Consider the following 18,815-nt stretch of genomic DNA (forward strand, 5'->3'; position numbering starts at 1 on the left):
TATTTCAAGTGGCATTAAAAAGTCTTAAAAAGTCTTAAATTTAACTTATGCTGTAGGAACCCTGATTTCATTATTAATTTATTTTACTAGACTGTATTAAAAAAGGTCACTTCGCATCCCAAATGAGATAATAGCTTATGATGCATGTGTGTGATCAAAAACAGGCTCTTACCACAACGATCACTTTATGTAAACCCGCTCTGTATTGTTAAGTATAGTTGGTGTATGTTTTTATGATATTTTATCCCACTTTTTATGACACAATATGCAATCCTCGTCTTTGCGATTCCGTGGTATAGTTGGAAAAATAGACTATAACAGATTATAGGCACAGACTACAGCATAGACATTGGTCTAGGCTTTAAGTCAAACATGAATTTAAATAAAGTCTATTCCATTGATTGATTGTGAACGCATTAGAGCGAACTGGAGCGGAGCGAAATCCTCGCTCTGATCTTTGAATCGAAAATCGCTCTGCGCTCCACCGTATTTCTTCCGCTACGCTCACATGCTCTAATTCAAAGTTTCAATTATGGATTGCATTTGTTTTCTTTTTTTGTTTTTTATTTCCATTCAAAAAGTATTTGTTTTAAATTTCTGTTTACAAAATGTGCCCCTTGCTTGCAACAACAATAGAGCAAAAATCACCCCATACAAACAGAATCATAGTGAAGGTTTTTTTGTGTGAAAGCCGAGGCATCAAGCCTTTTTTTACGTCAGAATAAAGTACTTTCAGAATAGCTTCCCTACTTTGATATTCAGTAAGAGGACACACTGTCATATACATTTAGTCTTAAGATATGCTTTGTTATTATTGTTAAATTATTATACATTATTTAAATTTAGTTTTCTTTTAACTAAACATTCTCTGGAAATTACCTTTGTGGTTTTCTTTTTTTGTATGTTTGTTTTTTCAGGCAAGTTGAGAGGTTCCAAGTTTGCTTCTGCTAAAAACAGAAGCAAAGGATCCATTCAGCCTGTTTTTGATGTGGTTATGGCTGCAAATTAGGCAAGATGTTTGTGCTTGCATATAAAAAAAAAAGCTACAAGTCAACTTTAGGATGGGAAGCTGCATTTTCTCATCTTTCTCATCAACGTTTTTATCATTGTATTCTATAATCTAGGTTAGTGTGGAGGTGTTACGTGATAAAACTGTCGTCATTACACATTTGTACAATAAAAAGATCGCCACCAGAACAGTTCAGAACATAAAGAACATCATAAAACAAACCTTTCTTTTTAAAAGGTCAGAATAGTCTGATTTAATGATTGAACATGGATGTTGTTCTTTTACTAACCATCAAAAACTGTTTATTGGGTAAAAAATAAATAAATAAACATGTCTAAACTGTCTTATTTACAGTACCAAACATCCAGATCGTCAAATAGCATAGAGCGCTTATTTAGTTGGTAAACATTGTGACTCACAGCTGGAGGCGGAAAGATTCCTCTGAGCAGTGGTATCTGGCTAGATATGTTAGCTTGTAGAAGATCTGATTTAAATGAATATAAAGTTATTAGCTTTTCAGGAGCGGGACAATTATTTAAAAAGTAAACTTTAATGGAAGGAACCAGGTTGGTTGATCCGTTCACACTCAATGGATGGAGGATCTGATGGGATCACCACTGGTTAAATGGTGTGACATCTACACCTAGCTGCGCCAAAGCCAGAAAACAACCATGTATTAGACTTGGATTATTGTAAACAGATGGACTATATCTTGATAGTGAACTACACTGAAAGTTAAAATTCAAAAACTGAAGAATAAATACGATCAAACTGTTATTTAGCAAGTCTTTTAATCTGACGATTATATTTTAGACAAATAATCGGATAGCAAAAGGTTTCTTAAAGAAGACTTTTTCTGAATATAAAACATTTGAAATTATAACTTTTCCACTGAGGAGTTCTGGATAGAGCAGATTGACGAAAGCATTATTTTTTTTTTTTATCTTAAATGCAAAATGTTAAAATTTTTAAATTTTGATATAATAACTGCTCTAAGTGGGTTGCTCTGTCAGCTAAAGACATATTTTACAGTCTCTGTACTCCTGCTAATTATTAATGCATTAATAAATTAGTTGACGATTATTAAAAAAATAGGTTAATCATGATTAATCCGATTAATTGTTTCAGCCCTCAATCAAACAGATGTTGGCCACGGAAAACATTGACTGACTAATCTGCATCATCCACCAGGCTGACACATTTCAAACAGCTGTAAAGTTTAGATGAATCAGCCCAAAACCTTCACTTGTTTACATGTTTCCTGTAAAAACATAAGTTGTTGACGGTTACCCACCTTAAAAAAAGCCCATTGGCTCTGATTGGTCTGCTTTAGTTAGATCATTTCAGGTCAGCTTGGCTCTGTTAGCATCCAAACATGAAATGTTGACTTTTAAGTCCCTTTCTTACTGAGTGGAGTTTTATATTTCAGGATACATTTGAGTGATTCTCCAACTATCAAAGAATTTGTTTCCCAGACAGATATAAAAAAAAAAAAACAATACATGTTTGTCATTTTTTTTATTCACAACGCTCTTGCTAGACATAAAGATAAACTGATAAAGCATTCATAATAGATAAATTACTATTTATATTGTATAAGCTACAATTTTTATAGTCATGTTTTTGCCATTATGTCCTTTGTCCCTTGGTCAGGTGTGTTACTTTCCTTCCCTCATAAGAGTGATACTAAATTTGATTTCAGCAATTTTATTGACAAGTGACACAGAAATTCCTTATTATTATGAATTTAAACTTATCATTTACTTTGAAGGATACACTGGTATTTTATTTTTTTTATAATTATATTACCTGTCCTAAGGGATCACTGTCATTTCCACCACAAAATGCACCTTATAACTATTTTTTAATATTTGTCTACTTGTAATGACATCAGTTGTCATGTGAGAGGAGAGCTATTGGCAGGATAACAAAGTGGGCTTCATGAAAACTTGTTTTGCAAAGCCAAGAGTAGGTTTATTGATCATCATCTCAAAACAGCTAATTTAATTTTAATGTACAAATAATAATGTAAAAAAACAATATTATAGTGTGTATTTTTGAGTATAATCTCTAAAACAGATTAGCATGTTCTATGTACAAAACAAAAAAGGAATGCGAAACATTGTAATATCTAGCTCTATATAAAATGTAATATTATATATGATATAATATGATATACTATCATTTAATGTTTCTACACATTGTGATGAAATAGAACCAATCTAAATATTTCTGAAAAAATGAATTGGATCTGAAAAACATGACCAAATTTAGAGGTATGGAGAATGTTCTTTTTCCGGGTGGATCATCTAGATTAGTGGTCCTCCTAACTGTCAATCATTCTGGTGATATGTTTACAGAAGACCCTCCTACGTGCTCATTCCTATTTTCACTTACCGGTGATGAGTCTGACATAGTGGAAAAATTGCAAATCATTTTTTGGAAAGTAGTTGAAATAGGCTTGTGCATGCTCTCGCACGCGTTCAATAGGTGTTTCCTCTGGGGAGCGGGTACAGGGTTGTGCATGTGCATTTCTTTTTTTTTTTTTAAGGAGAGGGCAGGTCTATTTCAAAATTTTTTGAAAATCCTCCATTATACCTTTAACTGTAGATTGAGAATCACCCATTTATTGGATATTAGCACTATATGAATGAATTTAACTGGATTAATTTGATGGTTGGTTAATTAACCTTAAACATACTTCTGAAGCAAAACAGGGCTTTGAGTGTACAGTGCAGATAAGAGTTATCAGTTTTATCTGCGAAAAGCGAAAATACCAAACTGACTTTTTTTTTTTCCTTAAAAAGATTTTCTTTATTTTATTCACGTGAGTTCATCAGAACACATCTACACTGGGGTATAAACAGAATATTAGCAGAAACTGGATTCCCTGTTTCACCGTGTCACAGCATCAACACATCCGATATATTGGCTTAATCTGTGGAACTATGACATGTATTCTTTGCTCAGAAGGAGACCAGATGCTGCAGGTATTCAGTTGCCAGGCTACAGTAGAGCTCAGCGCCTCGGCTCACCGGTGCTTTATTACATTACGGTCAGTGACACCCTGCCTAATCTTTCCTCCCTCTTAAGAGAGAGAGAGAGCAATCTCTGAGGGTGTTATCTGCTTCTCTATCAGTGCTAACCATGAACTTGGTTCAGCTGTGTGTGAACTAGCAGCTCAGAGTTCAGGGAAACTCTGTTATTAATCTGTAACAGCGGAGACGTGTTAGTTGATTTGGTGTCGGAGGTCAAAGCAGGAATTTGGTTGTTGGTAAACATCCTGATAGTACCGTGACTTCAACAGAGCGGAGGAAGCAGTGTGTTAAACTAGTTAGAGGAAGCCTCTGTCTTCGCCATGGTGTTATCTAACAAACGTCTGAGGTCTGTTACAGAACAGCTGCAGTTAAAACAAGAGTGTGTGAAAACAAAAACATACAAAATTTAGTGATTGTTGGACCTCTGAGGACGACTGGTTTTGGCTGAAGGTTGGTACCTACAAATGCAGACAAACACTGAAGCATTTTAAACAACAAAACCTATCATGAGAAGAAGCCTTTAATATCAGTCGCAATCAATGGTTATTGAATAATAGATAGATACATATATATAAAAATAGAAATTAAACTTTAATGATGTCAGAGAGAAAATCTTAGAGAAATTAACTCTCTGCATTTAACAATCCATTGTGTGACATTGTGCTCCGCCAAGGGAGCAGTGTGGAGGGTTAAGGGTCTTTCTCAGCTATCCAGAGTGGCAGTCTGTGGTGATCAAACCGGATACTTGCAACCTTCTCAGAACACAAGCCCACTGCTCTAACCACTATTTTCTTTTTACCCATTTGCAACGAGGATCAAGTGGGGGAAAAAGTTGCACTAACTTAAACCCGATAAGAGTTCATTTTAAGCTTTCAAATTAGGTCAGCTCTACTACTAATCTTGTTAATTTTAACTGTGAAAGAGGTTAAATTCTTTCCTCTTCCTACATATTTCTATTATTTTTTTTTTTATCTGACATATTTTCTATTAATATTAACAGGGATTAAAGTACTCTGGCCCCAGGCCCGATTTCAGGCTCATAGCGATTGCCTGTGGGTAAAAAAAAAAAAAATCACTGGAAAATATTGATGGTAAATATATTTTAAAAAGACAATCGAAATCCCTCCTGCGTTTGTCAGCCAATGGTAGCAAAAGAGCGCTCTAAAACAGCATTAGCCAAACAGAAGAATGGGGCAGGTGCTGTTCCTGCAGATTCAGTCCATTTGTTTTACTCTTTTTATTTTTTTCTTCCAATACTCATGACACCTGAGCTGCTTCGATGAGCTTAGATGTGGAAAACAGCAGATACCAGGCTGTTTCTCACATCCAGTCTGCTCTTCTGCGTGGTTTTGAGTGGAGCACAGCTGAAGGTGAACTCAATCATAAAAGAAAAACTTACTTTTCGATTGTAAAGGGCTTGTTTTATTTTTTAGCTGGGTCCTCACAAAGTACTACAGATCCAAGCCCTGTTTTATTTTATCACCTGAGAAATAAAATATTTCATGCACCCCTTGAAATACACGAACAGACAACTAGGGATCTGATTAAAAAAAAACGAGTGAAGTCATTTTATTAAGTTTGAATTGAATAATAATTAAATAATTTAATTAAAATAATAATTAATTGATGTTTTTAATGTACTTTTATTTAATAATGTTACATTGAATTATTTAATTGTGTATTTTATATTGTTTATTTAATATTTAAATCATGCAGTAAACTAAATAAATGTTGCATTCACTTATTTCATTGGACATGCATGTTTATGTCCCCCCACGTGGTGTCTCACAGCTCCCCGCACTGCAAAATAATTTAAATCTACACTTATTTAAACAAATGTTTACCTCCTTTTAGACTCTTTTTGCAGTGCAGGGAGTACTGGCCCGTACTGGGGCTGGCTTAGAGCACCCTGGAAGAATAAACTGCTGTTTTCCAGTCAGGAAGGNTTTACACCCCTACTTCCTACATATTTCTATTTTTTTTTTTTTTATCTGACATATTTTCTATTAATATTAACAGGGATTAAAGTACTCTGGCCCCAGGCCCGATTTCAGGCTCATAGCGATTGCCTGTGGGTAAAAAAAAAAAAATCACTGGAAAATAAATTGATGGTAAATATATTTTAAAAAGACAATCGAAATCCCTCCTGCGTTTGTCAGCCAATGGTAGCAAAAGAGCGCTCTAAAACAGCATTAGCCAAACAGAAGAATGGGGCAGGTGCTGTTCCTGCAGATTCAGTCCATTTGTTTTACTCTTTTTATTTTTTTCTTCCAATACTCATGACACCTGAGCTGCTTCGATGAGCTTAGATGTGGAAAACAGCAGATACCAGGCTGTTTCTCACATCCAGTCTGCTCTTCTGCGTGGTTTTGAGTGGAGCACAGCTGAAGGTGAACTCAATCATAAAAGAAAAACTTACTTTTCGATTGTAAAGGGCTTGTTTTATTTTTTAGCTGGGTCCTCACAAAGTACTACAGATCCAAGCCCTGTTTTATTTTATCACCTGAGAAATAAAATATTTCATGCACCCCTTGAAATACACGAACAGACAACTAGGGATCTGATTAAAAAAAAACGAGTGAAGTCATTTTATTAAGTTTGAATTGAATAATAATTAAATAATTTAATTAAAATAATAATTAATTGATGTTTTTAATGTACTTTTATTTAATAATGTTACATTGAATTATTTAATTGTGTATTTTATATTGTTTATTTAATATTTAAATCATGCAGTAAACTAAATAAATGTTGCATTCACTTATTTCATTGGACATGCATGTTTATGTCCCCCCACGTGGTGTCTCACAGCTCCCCGCACTGCAAAATAATTTAAATCTACACTTATTTAAACAAATGTTTACCTCCTTTTAGACTCTTTTTGCAGTGCAGGGAGTACTGGCCCGTACTGGGGCTGGCTTAGAGCACCCTGGAAGAATAAACTGCTGTTTTCCAGTCAGGAAGGAATAAAGAATATAATTATTTTTCACCTAAAAAAATTATGATTGTTTTCTGTAATTTGGGCACATTTTTTTTCATGCTCTCTCCACTTTTTCAGAATCCACCGAAGTGGCAGAAGAGACGCACTTTACAAGGAAAACCTCCTCTTGAGAGGCTGCACCGTCCGCAACACGGAGGAAGCTGTGGGAATAGTCATTTATGCTGGTCAGCTTCCACAGAGTGGCTGTTGTACTGAGTCACACTTCATTTAAGACCTGTGACCAACACGCCTCGTATCTCTGCAGGTCATGAGACCAAAGCCATGCTGAACAACAACGGCCCGCGATACAAGCGCAGCAAGCTGGAGAGGCAGATGAATGTGGACGTGTTCTGGTGTGTCATCATCCTGCTGGTGATGTGCCTGTTTGCTGCTGTTGGTATGTGATCAATTATACTCTGAGTTGCTTAACACCAATTTATTTCATGCAGTGAAAGGAAAAAAAACATTTGCCCTACCACAGATGGTTCAACTTTAAAAAGGTTTTGTCACATTTCAATGATAAAATCATAAATAATTTTATAATGGAAAAAATGGTTTGGTTTAGTTTAGTTCAATAATTCACCTTCAACTCTTTCACGTTATTAATCAAAATTTACTGCTTAAATGAAATGTAGAACACAAAAAAATGTGATCGTGATCCTTTCACACCTTTTTGATTTAGTCAGCGTATGCCCGACGTCCCAGAATCTCCTAAAACGCCGGCATATGCTGAACTTTCTATGTATTTTATTTTTATTTTGGGCGTATACATAGTGTACCCAAATTAAGTCCAGAACTTATGTCCAACGAAAGCCTAACGAAGCATCACTTAAAGCTGCTCCCCTCAGACGCATCGCTGCTGCTGAGGGGAGCCTGCATAAAAAGATGTATTTGATCGCAGTATTAACCTAGCGGCTGTTTACCACCGCGCTCAAAAATAGAATAAATGAAAAGAAAAAGAAACAAAGAAGGTTTGCAGTCGCAGCAGATTCAGCATCATGTCTGCCAGGAAATTTGATGGTCACGGCTGTGAATGTGAACGCAGGGAGGATCCATCACGCTCACCTTCACGCTCACCCTATGATGGGGATGAAGTATGGAGGAGACGGTTTCCTCATGTGAACCCGTTTTATACTAAATCTATTGGATTTTTAGGTTTTTGGAAGGCAAATTAAGACTAACCTTGCTTTGCTTTTTCTGGTCATCGGGGCTTCTCATCTTCGACATTTCATATGGGCAATTTTTGCCCTTGTCTCATTTTTATTGTTAACTCACTCTGATCTTAAATTAAGATACATGTGGCCTACAGTGCTGTAGATGTAATTGGTTCTTTTGTCGCCTCTTGACTGAGTCATCATGACGCTTCTGAATCACTTTTGTTCGGCTGATCTCTTCAAAGAAGGTTCCTTGCTGTTTCCTCATTTGTGTCTCTCACTGCAGTAAACATCTTTCCCAAACTTTAAACATTAATGTGAAGCCTTTTCCAGATTGGAAGATGTTATTTAAAGGTATAGAGGAGGATTTATGCAAATTTATGAAAAGACTTGCCCTCTTCACTTAAAAAAAAAAAAGCGCTTGAACAACCCTGTATCAGCTCCCGAGTGGGAACCCCTGTTAAATGCATGCAACATAATGCATGAGCCATTTCTCCTCGTGCGCGCTCTGTTTAAAAATAGCTGTTTGCATCGTTCATACAAGCTTACTTTCCAATACAAGATTTGCAATTATTCCATTATGTCATACTCACCAAGCTGATTGCATCAAATCATTGACTTGCAGGCAATCCCTCACACTAAGCATGCTTGTAGCGACAGTGGAGAGGAAAAACTCCCTTTAACAGGAAGCAAACTCCAGCAGAACCAGGCTCAGTATGAGCGTCCATCTGCCGAGGGTGACAAGGGTTCAATGACACAGAAGCAGAGATACAGAAAGAAGCAGAAATATAAAATGTAGCTGTTAAATAGCTACAGAGGTTTTCCTGTCCAGGAAAGATACAAGCTAATCTCAAACATCTATAAACAAAGGTATTGATGGCAGCATCACAGATGATATTTCTCTCTAGGATAGTGTCACAGCCAAACAGGAACAGACCAGATCAAGCTGCTATGATTAGAAAAAGCAGAGAAAGCATAAAGTTAAATATTGCAGCACAAGAGAATAGAGACAGAATGATAAAAAGTTGTCCCTATGTCCTCCAGCAGTCTAAGCCTATAGCAATGTAACTACAGAGATGACTAAGAATAACCTGAGCCACTGTAACTATAAGCTTTATCAAAAAAGAAAATTTTAAGCCTTGCCTTAAAAGTAGACAGCCTGTCTGCCTCACGGACTAAAACTGGTAGTTGGTTCCACAGGAGAGGAACCTGACAATTAAAATATCAACCTCCCATTCTACTTTTAGAAATTTGAGGGAACACAAGTAAACCTGCAGATTGAGAGTGAAGTGCTCTGTTAGGAGCATACTGTACAATCAGATATCTGATATAAGATGGAGCTTGGCCATTTAAGGCTTTATATGTGTGAAGGATTATGAATTTTATTCTGGATTAAGGTGGAAAGCAATGAAGAGAAGCTAGGACATGTTCTCTTTTTAAATTCTATCAGACTCCCCAGACCATCACTGACCCACCACTAAACCGGTCATGCTGAACGATGTTACAGGCAGCATAACGTTCTCCACTGCTTCTCCAGAATTCCGGTGTTCTGAGGCAAACGCCAATCGATCTCCACGGTGCCGGGCAGTGAGCACAGGGCCCACTAGAGGACGTCGGGCCCTCAGGCCACCCTAATGAAGTCCGTTTCTGATTGTTTGGTCAGAGACATTCACACCAGCGGCCTGCTGGAGGTCATTTTGTAGGGCTCTGGCAGTGCTCCTCCTGCTCCTCCTTGCACAAAGGAGCAGATACCGGTCCTGCTGATGGGTTGTAGACCTTCTACGGCCCTGTCCAGCTCTCCTTGAGTAACTGCCCGTCTCCTGGAATCTCCTCCATGCTCTTGAGATTGTGCTGGGAGACACAGCAAACCTTTGTTCCTAAAACATCACCCAGTCCATATCAGCTACTGGATAGCTCGGTAGGTAACACTGTCGACTCCGGCACAGGTGAGGGGTTCGATTCCCGGCATGGACATCCAGGTGGACCCTTAGGCAAGGTCCTTTGTGCTTAGTGGCCCACCTCAGGCATGAGTGAAACCGCAAATACAAGAGCCATACTGGCTCGGACGTCGCCCGGGTTAACAAGGTCCGCGTCAGTTGCTAGGGAACCAGGGCAAGTTGATGACAAATTGGCTACTGGAACAAGACATAGATGGACTAGGTCTCTGTCCAGAAGGCGCAGTCCTAGGAACAGCTAAGATACTGCGCAGGACCCTCAAACTCCCAGGCCTCTGGTAGAGGACCCGAGCTTGAGGATGACACATACCACCCCACAAGGGGTGAGAAAACAGTTTTGTTTTTATATATATATATATATATATATATATATAATATATATTTTATTTGTTAAACACTAAACTTATTTATTTTTGGACATGTTTTGAATTATGGTAGGCTTTGGCCTATCTTTAGAGCCAGAAAATTTTGAATAGCTTTTTACACTTAAAAATGAAGTTATCATATTTAAAACTACATTTTATATTTTCAAAGATTCTCTGTTGTGTGTTTGAGTTGAAAGTGACAAAACACCTTAAAGAGAAGAAATCTGTGAGAGGGCAAATCTCCCAACTCCTTTTGAAATCATTCTCGTTTGTTCCTTTTTTTTTTTAGATCTTTTTATTTGTATCCTCTCTGTTTGCTGACCTCTCCGGTTGCTGTTCCAGGTCATGGGCTGTGGATGTTTCAGTACGGAGATAAGAGACCTGTGTTTGACGTTCTTAGTCCTGAAGGGACAGACTTATCACCCATCATGTCAGCCATTTATCTCTTCCTCACTATGATCATCGTCTTTCAGGTACGAAACCAGGAGAAGGGGAGAAAAACAAAGTCTAAGTGAAACTCAGATAACCTGCAGAGACCAACCATATCAGTATTTATAAAATGTTCTCTTCCACTGCACACAGGCAGTGCTTTAACTCAGCTAGTTAAAATTATTGCAGCTGCTGTGCTTGATACCTCTAAAATCCTTATTTTCACCTAAAACCTCACCAAGCTGTTTGATTTTATGCCTCACAAAGCCTCAGCAGTATGAGATCATGTCATAAAAAGTAGCATTGAGACCTATTGATCTGTTGGCTTGTAACTTGGATCCATGTTGAAAATGTCATCCTGCTCCGTGTCAAAAACACAGCAGCTCGGTTTTGATCTAATGTTGATTTAGAAATGAATGAGAAGCCAGAGTGGAAAGCAATGTGGCTTAACTGTACAAACAGCAGTCGCATTGCCAGGCAGCTCTGTTGAAACTCTCTGAAGTAAACACTGTTTCGGGGGCATGGAGAATGTGAGCAGAGCTAACTGCCCTCTCAGATGTTATGACTCATTCTTTGGAACTTCCAAAAAAAAAATTCAATGGAAATGTCAATTCATAGTTCACCCCAAACATTTCCATAAAAAAATGTAGTGAAAGCAAATCAAAAGTTTATATTTGGCCTCCGCCTACCAGGCTTTCTGTGACTGAGTTTTAGGGCCAGGCTAGAGATTTTTTTATTTCGAGAATAAAGTAATAATATTGCGAGAATAAAGTCGGATTATTACGAGAAAAAAGTTGAAAATAACGGGAATGAAGTCATCATACCACAACCCGTTTCAGAAAGAAAGCTTCGCGCTCCGACCAGCATGTGACGTCCGACCCGCGCCACCAACCAGCAACCTGAGTCCACTTTGACATTCTGCCCAATGTGATGCTGGTGTTCATCAATTCCTTTTTTGTCAAACCAGAGCCAAAGTATAAGTTCACATGATGCTCGACATTCCTCATTTTAGTGAAGACGGTGCTTCCTGTAAAAATGGTCTTAAAATAAAACTTTATTCTGATAATATCACAACTTTATTCTCATAATTTAACGACTTTATGCTGGTATTGTTACGACTTTATTCTCTTAATTTTACGACTTTATTCTTGTAATTTTATGACTATTCTCGTTGCGACTTTAGTTTTGGGAAAAAAATAATCTTTAGCCTGGCCCTAATACTCCGTCGTAGGCCTTCAAACACATATGATGGCCATAAAAAAATGGTACAGGTACACTGGAAACTTTCTCAAAGATGTTGGTCCAGGTTTAATGGACATTATCACAGTTCTGCAGATTTCTGAGCAGCACGTCCATGAGCCACTTTGGGCTTAAAGTTCATACTAAGGGGATCAAAATGGGCCAATAAAGAAAACCCCCAAAACTTGCATGAGCCACTGATTTAAGGCCAGATGGATCTTTTATAGGCCACCATCTTGATGTCACAGTAAATGGGCACTCATTAGCCCACGCAACATTTTTAAAGGTATGGCGCATTTAGAGCAGGTATTCTGCGTTCTTTGCTTGTGGCAAGAGGGCGCCTTTCTCTCACCTCCAAGTAGCCCATTATTAACATTTTTTTAACCACACTAATGCTGTTGACTAGATGCTTTTTGTTATTTTTTTAGACCTCAGTCTGTAATTTAATAGAGTAGTACAGACATGAGTTTAACATGACATGTGCATTGGAGACAAAGGATCTAAATTTACAAAAGGACTCCAGCGCACTGTCCAACTTGCATTAAAAGGCATTTATTTACAATGTTTTGTGTTCACATAAGGAAAGGAGATTGGTTGTGGGGAAACAACCACTTCCTATTTAAGAGGGCTTCTCACAAACTAGTAATGTTTGCCTGATGAACGTCTAGTACCGAAAAGTTGGACAGAGTCCTTTTGTACATTTTGACCCCTCTGCAATAAAGCTAAACACAGTACTAAACCTGCTCTTTAAAGGGTTATTGATAATCTGCCTTTAGCAAGTGAGACTGGTGTCTATGTTAACCTTGTTTTTTAGATGTAACTCTCTTATTTAAAATAGCTTGTTGGTGCTAGGGCTGTTATATTGGAGTAACTTCAATCCAATGCTTAATGTAATTTTCCTTTGGGATAGAAAAAGTATTTTTGAATTTGAATTGAATGTTGAATCCCTCAGGGTTTAGTTGTTGGTCCCTTTCTTTTTCTCCTTGCGAGTTCTATCCTTTGGCTCTATTAACATGAAATAAAGTTTTTTTTTTTCCATTTTTGTTAGATGGCTAACAGACTTTTGTTGTTTTTAAAGGTCAACAGTTTCTCAGTTTATTCAGTGTTTAATGTCATTCTGAAAATAAAACCCTGGATGGCTTAAGAATTTTAAAGAAATTATTGAGCTACCATCACTATATCTGGGAGTCAGTTTCAGATCTTAAACTTTGAAACCAGATGAAGAAATTTGGTTTATCATTATTATTTTTTTTATTTAATGTTCTTTGCCTGACCTTTGACTTTCTTACGCCTAAGTTAGATTACTGTAACCCGGTAAATTGGGGTTATTGATGCTTCACTAGATGCCTGCAATTGTTTTTAACTTGGCACAGATTATGTCTAAGTTCAGCACCCTTATTTTAAATTCAATCCAATTACCACCTATATTTGATGTGCCTTTTATAAAAATATACTTATATCTACTTGTCTGTTTTTTTGTTGTTGTTGTTTTTTTGTTTTTAGAATTATTTTCTTCTATTATTTTTTTTGTTTTACAAAAAATCAAAATCAATATTATATTTTATTAAATCATAATTCAGTATTGTTTTATTTATTATTACCTTTTTCAGTTTGTGTTGCTTGATATGATTACAGTTCTTATGTGCAAATTGGATCTTAAAGAGTCACATATTTTTCTTGGATGTTATTACCAGATTCCTTTCATAATTCAGAGGTATCCCAGGGCAGCCTTACTGCTGTATTCACTGACACTTGGTATCTTCTTAAAAAACAGCACTTTGCCTCATTTTAAATTATATTCTTTTGAAGCTAAGATCCCTATTCTTAAACTGCTCATCTTTATGGCTCATTGGTCTTATTAGCTCCACTTTATCACTAAATTGCTTCATATTTACCTTTTAGATAGCATTGTTGATGCAGAAAATTCCCGAGTATCTATTTGCACCATGGTTTTATTACCATGCTCCCCTAAGTTTTCCAAAAGAGCCATCTGTATATCCTAACCTAACATGTTGGATGAGGATAAAAGCACAGCTAATATAATATTGGTATGCACATGTCTAAAATAATGCAATAATTATTTAGCTTCTCATAAACTTCAGAAGCACCAAAATGCAAAGCTCTTAGATTACCTGTTAGCATGAATTATTTTCTTTGTTAAATTACTTTTGCATAGGGGCGAGGACCAGACAAATTCATCCATCCATTTTCCATCGCGCTTATCCCAACCATTGATGCACACACCTAAGGAGAATTTAGAAAAGCCAATTAACCTAACAGTCATGTTTTTGGACTGTGGGAGGAAGCAGGATTACCCAAAGAGAACCCACGCACACTCAGGGAGAACATGCAAAGTCCATGCAAAAAGACCCCAGGGCAGAAATTGAACTCAGAACTTCTTGCTGCAGATATAGTCAGTGCTACTCACTGCGCCACTGAGCAGCCCCCAATTCTAATTAATCTCTGTAATACTCTTTCCTCCCCCAGGTGCTGATACCCATCTCACTGTTTGTGTCGATTGAGATTGTGAAGATCTGCCAAGTGTACTTCATGCATCAGGACATGGATCTGTACGACGAGGAGACAGACTCTCAGCTGCAGTGCAGGGCACTTAATATCACAGAGGATCTGGGCCAGATGCAATACATCTTCTCCGACAAGACAGGGACGCTGACGGAAAACAAGATGGTGTTCCGACGGTGCACTGTGGCTGGGGTGGAGTACTCCCATGATGCCAATGGTGAGTCACATAGACACGCACAGCATAAAGAAAAGATGTTTTTTTTTTTTTTTTTTAAGTGCCTCCTTATGGTGTGTTTTCCTTTATGCAGCAAGAAGAATTGCCATGTATCAGGAAATTGATTCTGAGGAGGAGGAATGTTTGTCCCACGGAGGCACCCTGCCCAGACGGGACAGCGTCGGCAGCCATCACAGCGGGCGCGTAGTGCTGCGCTCACACAGCACCAAGTCCCACCGCAGGACCGGCAGCAGGGCGGAGGCCAAGCGCGCCAGCATCCTCTCTAAGCACACCGCCTTCAGCAGCCCCATGGTCAGCAAACCTCTCTGCCCCAACGTCCATCACTGTCCCCTCTGCTCCCCACTAATGAACCGCCTTCTCCATCCCACAGGAGAAAGATATCACCCCTGACCCTCAGCTTTTGGACAAAGTCAATGAATGCAGCAGTCAGATGGACTTCATGCGCTTCCACCGCCAGCCCATGTCCCAGCTGCCCTCTGACCTCTCTGACATCATCGATTTCTTTATTGCTCTTACTATCTGTAACACGGTGGTGGTGTCCTCACCCAATCAGCCCAGGCATAAGGTAAGGCTCATCAGCTCCCACAGGTCAGATGGAAGTGATGCATTTGTGGCACATTGGAGAAGGATGCTTCTGTTAATTGGGAGGATGCTGTTCTGCTCAGCTTTTTAATCGCAACATTTAAGAGAGGCTTTTAACTATTTTCCTTTATATTTACATTTTGTTTTAGATAACGGCAATGGTTGATAAAGGAGAAAGATGAAGCAGGAAAAAAGTAGTTCATGCATGTTTAAGCATTATCTGAATTCTAGGGGAAAAACTCATCATCCATATATCCTTTTCATCCTCCAGTAGCCCCTCTATTTCTGTGTTTCTGTTATGTTTTCAGTTGTCAAGTTAGTTTAAGTCGGTGGGTTGAATTTCATTTGAAATTCACTGGAACTATTTCCTGTCTGGCGTCAGACTCCTTCCTGTTTGGCTTGATGCAGAGGCTACTGCTAACATGAGGGTACACGCTGATTTGAATGATTTGGGTTCCTTTTAAGGGCTGCGTTATGGAAGCTTTCTCAAGGGTGAGCATAGAGTAGAGCATGTAGGCGGAGCAGAAGAAATATGGTGGAGCGCAGAGCGGTTTTAAATTCAAAGGCCGGTGCGAGGATTGCCTATTGTGGGATAAAATATAAGAACATAGACTAACTATACTTAACAATACAGAGTGAATTTACATGAAGTGATCATTGTGGTAAGAGCTGTTTTTTACATGCATTATACGCTATTATCTCATTTGCAATGGGATGCGAAGTGACCTTTTTTAATATAGTTTTGTAACTTAAAATTAATAATTAAATAGGAAATGTAGGGCAACATGAATGGAGCGAGCTGTTACGTTCACAGCTTGGAAACAGAGCGATGATTTAAAAGCCAGTTAGATAAGACAATACACATGTATCGGTCACATCATTAAATCAAATGACGTGTGTCCAATGGCCCAGACATAATTACATGAAGGAAAAATGTCAGAAAATGCCTTCTCCTGAAAATTTGAGCGGGCATGGAGCGATTTCACCAGAGCGGCAGGAAAATTAAGGGGAGTGCAGAGTGGATTTTGAGCGAAGCGTCCTGGCGCAACTTTGAGGGCGAATGAGCAAACATCCTCCTGAGCGGGGAGTGGGAATTGCGGCGCTTTGTTTACATGCTCTGGCATAGGGCAGAGAGAGTGAAATTCTGACTATATCTGACCAAGCAAAAATATACACAGTAATGTAATTACAGATGTATTTCTAAAATGTCTAAATTAAAAAAAAACTATTTTTTTCTTTGGGTGAATACAGCTGTATAGCTGAAAGGTGCTTTTAGTTACTTAGGGCCCTGTCACACCTTGCCGTTTTAGCCAGCGTTTGCCCGACGTCCCAGAATCTTCTAAAATGTTGGCAAACGCTGAACTTTCTATGTATGTTTTCAAGTTTGGGTGTATACGTAGCGCATTCATAAAGAGTCCAGAACTTATGTCCCACGATAGCCTAACTTATCCAACAAATTTTGCAATTAATCGTTCAGCAAAACAAATTTTGCTGAACGATTGTCTCAAAAATTATTGCGATAAACAATAATATTGTTTGAAAACCTTTTTACACTGATTTAATGGAAATGACGTAATAATGCATGCAAAAGATAAACACACTTTATTTTCAACAGAACACTTAACACTGGAACTGGTTAACAAAATAAAAAGAGAAATAAGAATCAAATGGACTCTCAGTCTCTGTTAACTAAAAATACACTTGAATAATAACTAAACACAAGATAAAACCACAGTGAATATAAAAAAACTACATTCAACCAAAATAGTACAGATAATGAAGTCTGCATATCATTAGAAATTTAAAAAAGATAGGCAAAACTGCCATTTTATAAATAAAAAAATGCAAAGTAACAAAAGCAGATTCTTAAATAAGACCAGATGCCTCAACAATCTTTAAGCAGATCTGTAGCTGCTTTAGTCAGACAGATTCAGAGCAAGAAATACCAACATGTTAAGTTTGTGTGGCCTGTATCTCCTTCAGTATGTCCTCTTTAATACTGCTGTACAGTTGTGGAATTCCTGTTAGTGATATGTATGTTTTCCTGGGGAGTTCATACTGTCTATCAAATGTCTGCAACATTTTTCGAAATGCCGGCTTTTCAACAGTGTTAAATGGAAGCATCTCTTTAGCCATTAAATGAACTACGCTGTCTGTGAGAGCGCGCCACTTTGCGGCGTCCTTTTTGCACGCTGCCTGTCGATTAATTGCTACAGTGATGGTGGACTGTCACAAACTTCAAGACGCAGGCGGGCCACCGCTTGTACTTTTTGTCCCCAGCTGGAGAAACTTTGCTGAGTGGTTGTGCTTTAGGTGCATGTGTAGGTTGGTTGGTTGTGTTGCTGCTCTTAGTTGCTACTGTTTTATGACAAATGCGACATACTGGCTTACATAGGTACAGCAGTTCGCCTCGGACATTTGGTTTGAATCCGAAATACTCCCACACTGCGGCTGTTGCGTTCGGCTTTGAAACCAGTTCCATAGCATCGGGGTTAAGCCTTTTCATCCAGCGTCATCAATGGAAAGAGAAAAACACAGGTAGAGACGATATAGCCGATAAATTAAATGACGTGTATATTATTTTTATTTATCGTATGATTATTTGATTTATTGATTATCGCGACAGCCCTACTTATGCATAACACACGGCAACGTAAATTATGCACAAGCGTCATTTCATGGTCATTACAAAGCACCAGTTAGAGCAGCTGCGCCTGAAGGGAGCTGCTATGCACTCGGAGGTGCCCGCGATAGATGTCTTTTATCACGGTATTAACCTAGCTGCTGTTCACCGCCTGCTCAAAAAAACAAAGAATAAATAAAAAGAAAAGGAATGAACGCAGGGAGGATCCATCACACTCACCATCTCACTCACCTTATGATGGGGATGAATTTCGGAGGAGAACCGGCCGGTTTCGTCCTGTGAACCCCCTTTTATACCAAAATGCTGCCAATACACCATTATACAGTAGCTACAAGTTAGAAAGATGTTCAGCGGTCATCTTGAACAGGTCAAATATGTTGATATGCGTTGGAGATAAGTTACGCTTAAGTTAGGCACAAGTTACTCATAGGACGCCACGGCTTATGAGTAACTTACACTTAACGTATGTTAACGATCAGATAGCTTACCTGTAACTTATGACCCACTTATGGCATTCGTTGGCATATGTCGAGAAATTTTGAGCATGTTTAATTTACAATTGCCATGCCCCAATTTAAAACATTTTATGCATTATTAAGCAACACAAACAAGTTTGAACAAAAATACGAAGGAGTGTACTAAAGGACATTGTGTACATTCCC

At 38.2% G+C, this 18,815-nt stretch overlaps 1 protein-coding gene across 1 annotated transcript in view; it reads left to right on the forward strand.

The window, feature by feature from the left end:
* atp10a (ATPase, class V, type 10A) overlaps positions 1 to 18,815 on the forward strand; it is a 70,362-nt gene that overhangs the window by 12,852 nt on the left and 38,695 nt on the right. The window contains exons 4-9 of the mRNA XM_015394456.1: positions 7,106 to 7,212; positions 7,293 to 7,424; positions 10,844 to 10,974; positions 14,657 to 14,909; positions 15,001 to 15,218; positions 15,298 to 15,492. Coding sequence (XP_015249942.1) covers positions 7,106 to 7,212; positions 7,293 to 7,424; positions 10,844 to 10,974; positions 14,657 to 14,909; positions 15,001 to 15,218; positions 15,298 to 15,492 — 1,036 coding nt within the window. The remainder of the gene's footprint in view (positions 1 to 7,105; positions 7,213 to 7,292; positions 7,425 to 10,843; positions 10,975 to 14,656; positions 14,910 to 15,000; positions 15,219 to 15,297; positions 15,493 to 18,815) is intronic.

The sequence above is a fragment of the Cyprinodon variegatus genome, unplaced genomic scaffold (assembly GCF_000732505.1).
Source record: "Cyprinodon variegatus isolate N-32 unplaced genomic scaffold, C_variegatus-1.0 Scaffold686, whole genome shotgun sequence".
NCBI lineage: Eukaryota > Metazoa > Chordata > Actinopteri > Cyprinodontiformes > Cyprinodontidae > Cyprinodon > Cyprinodon variegatus.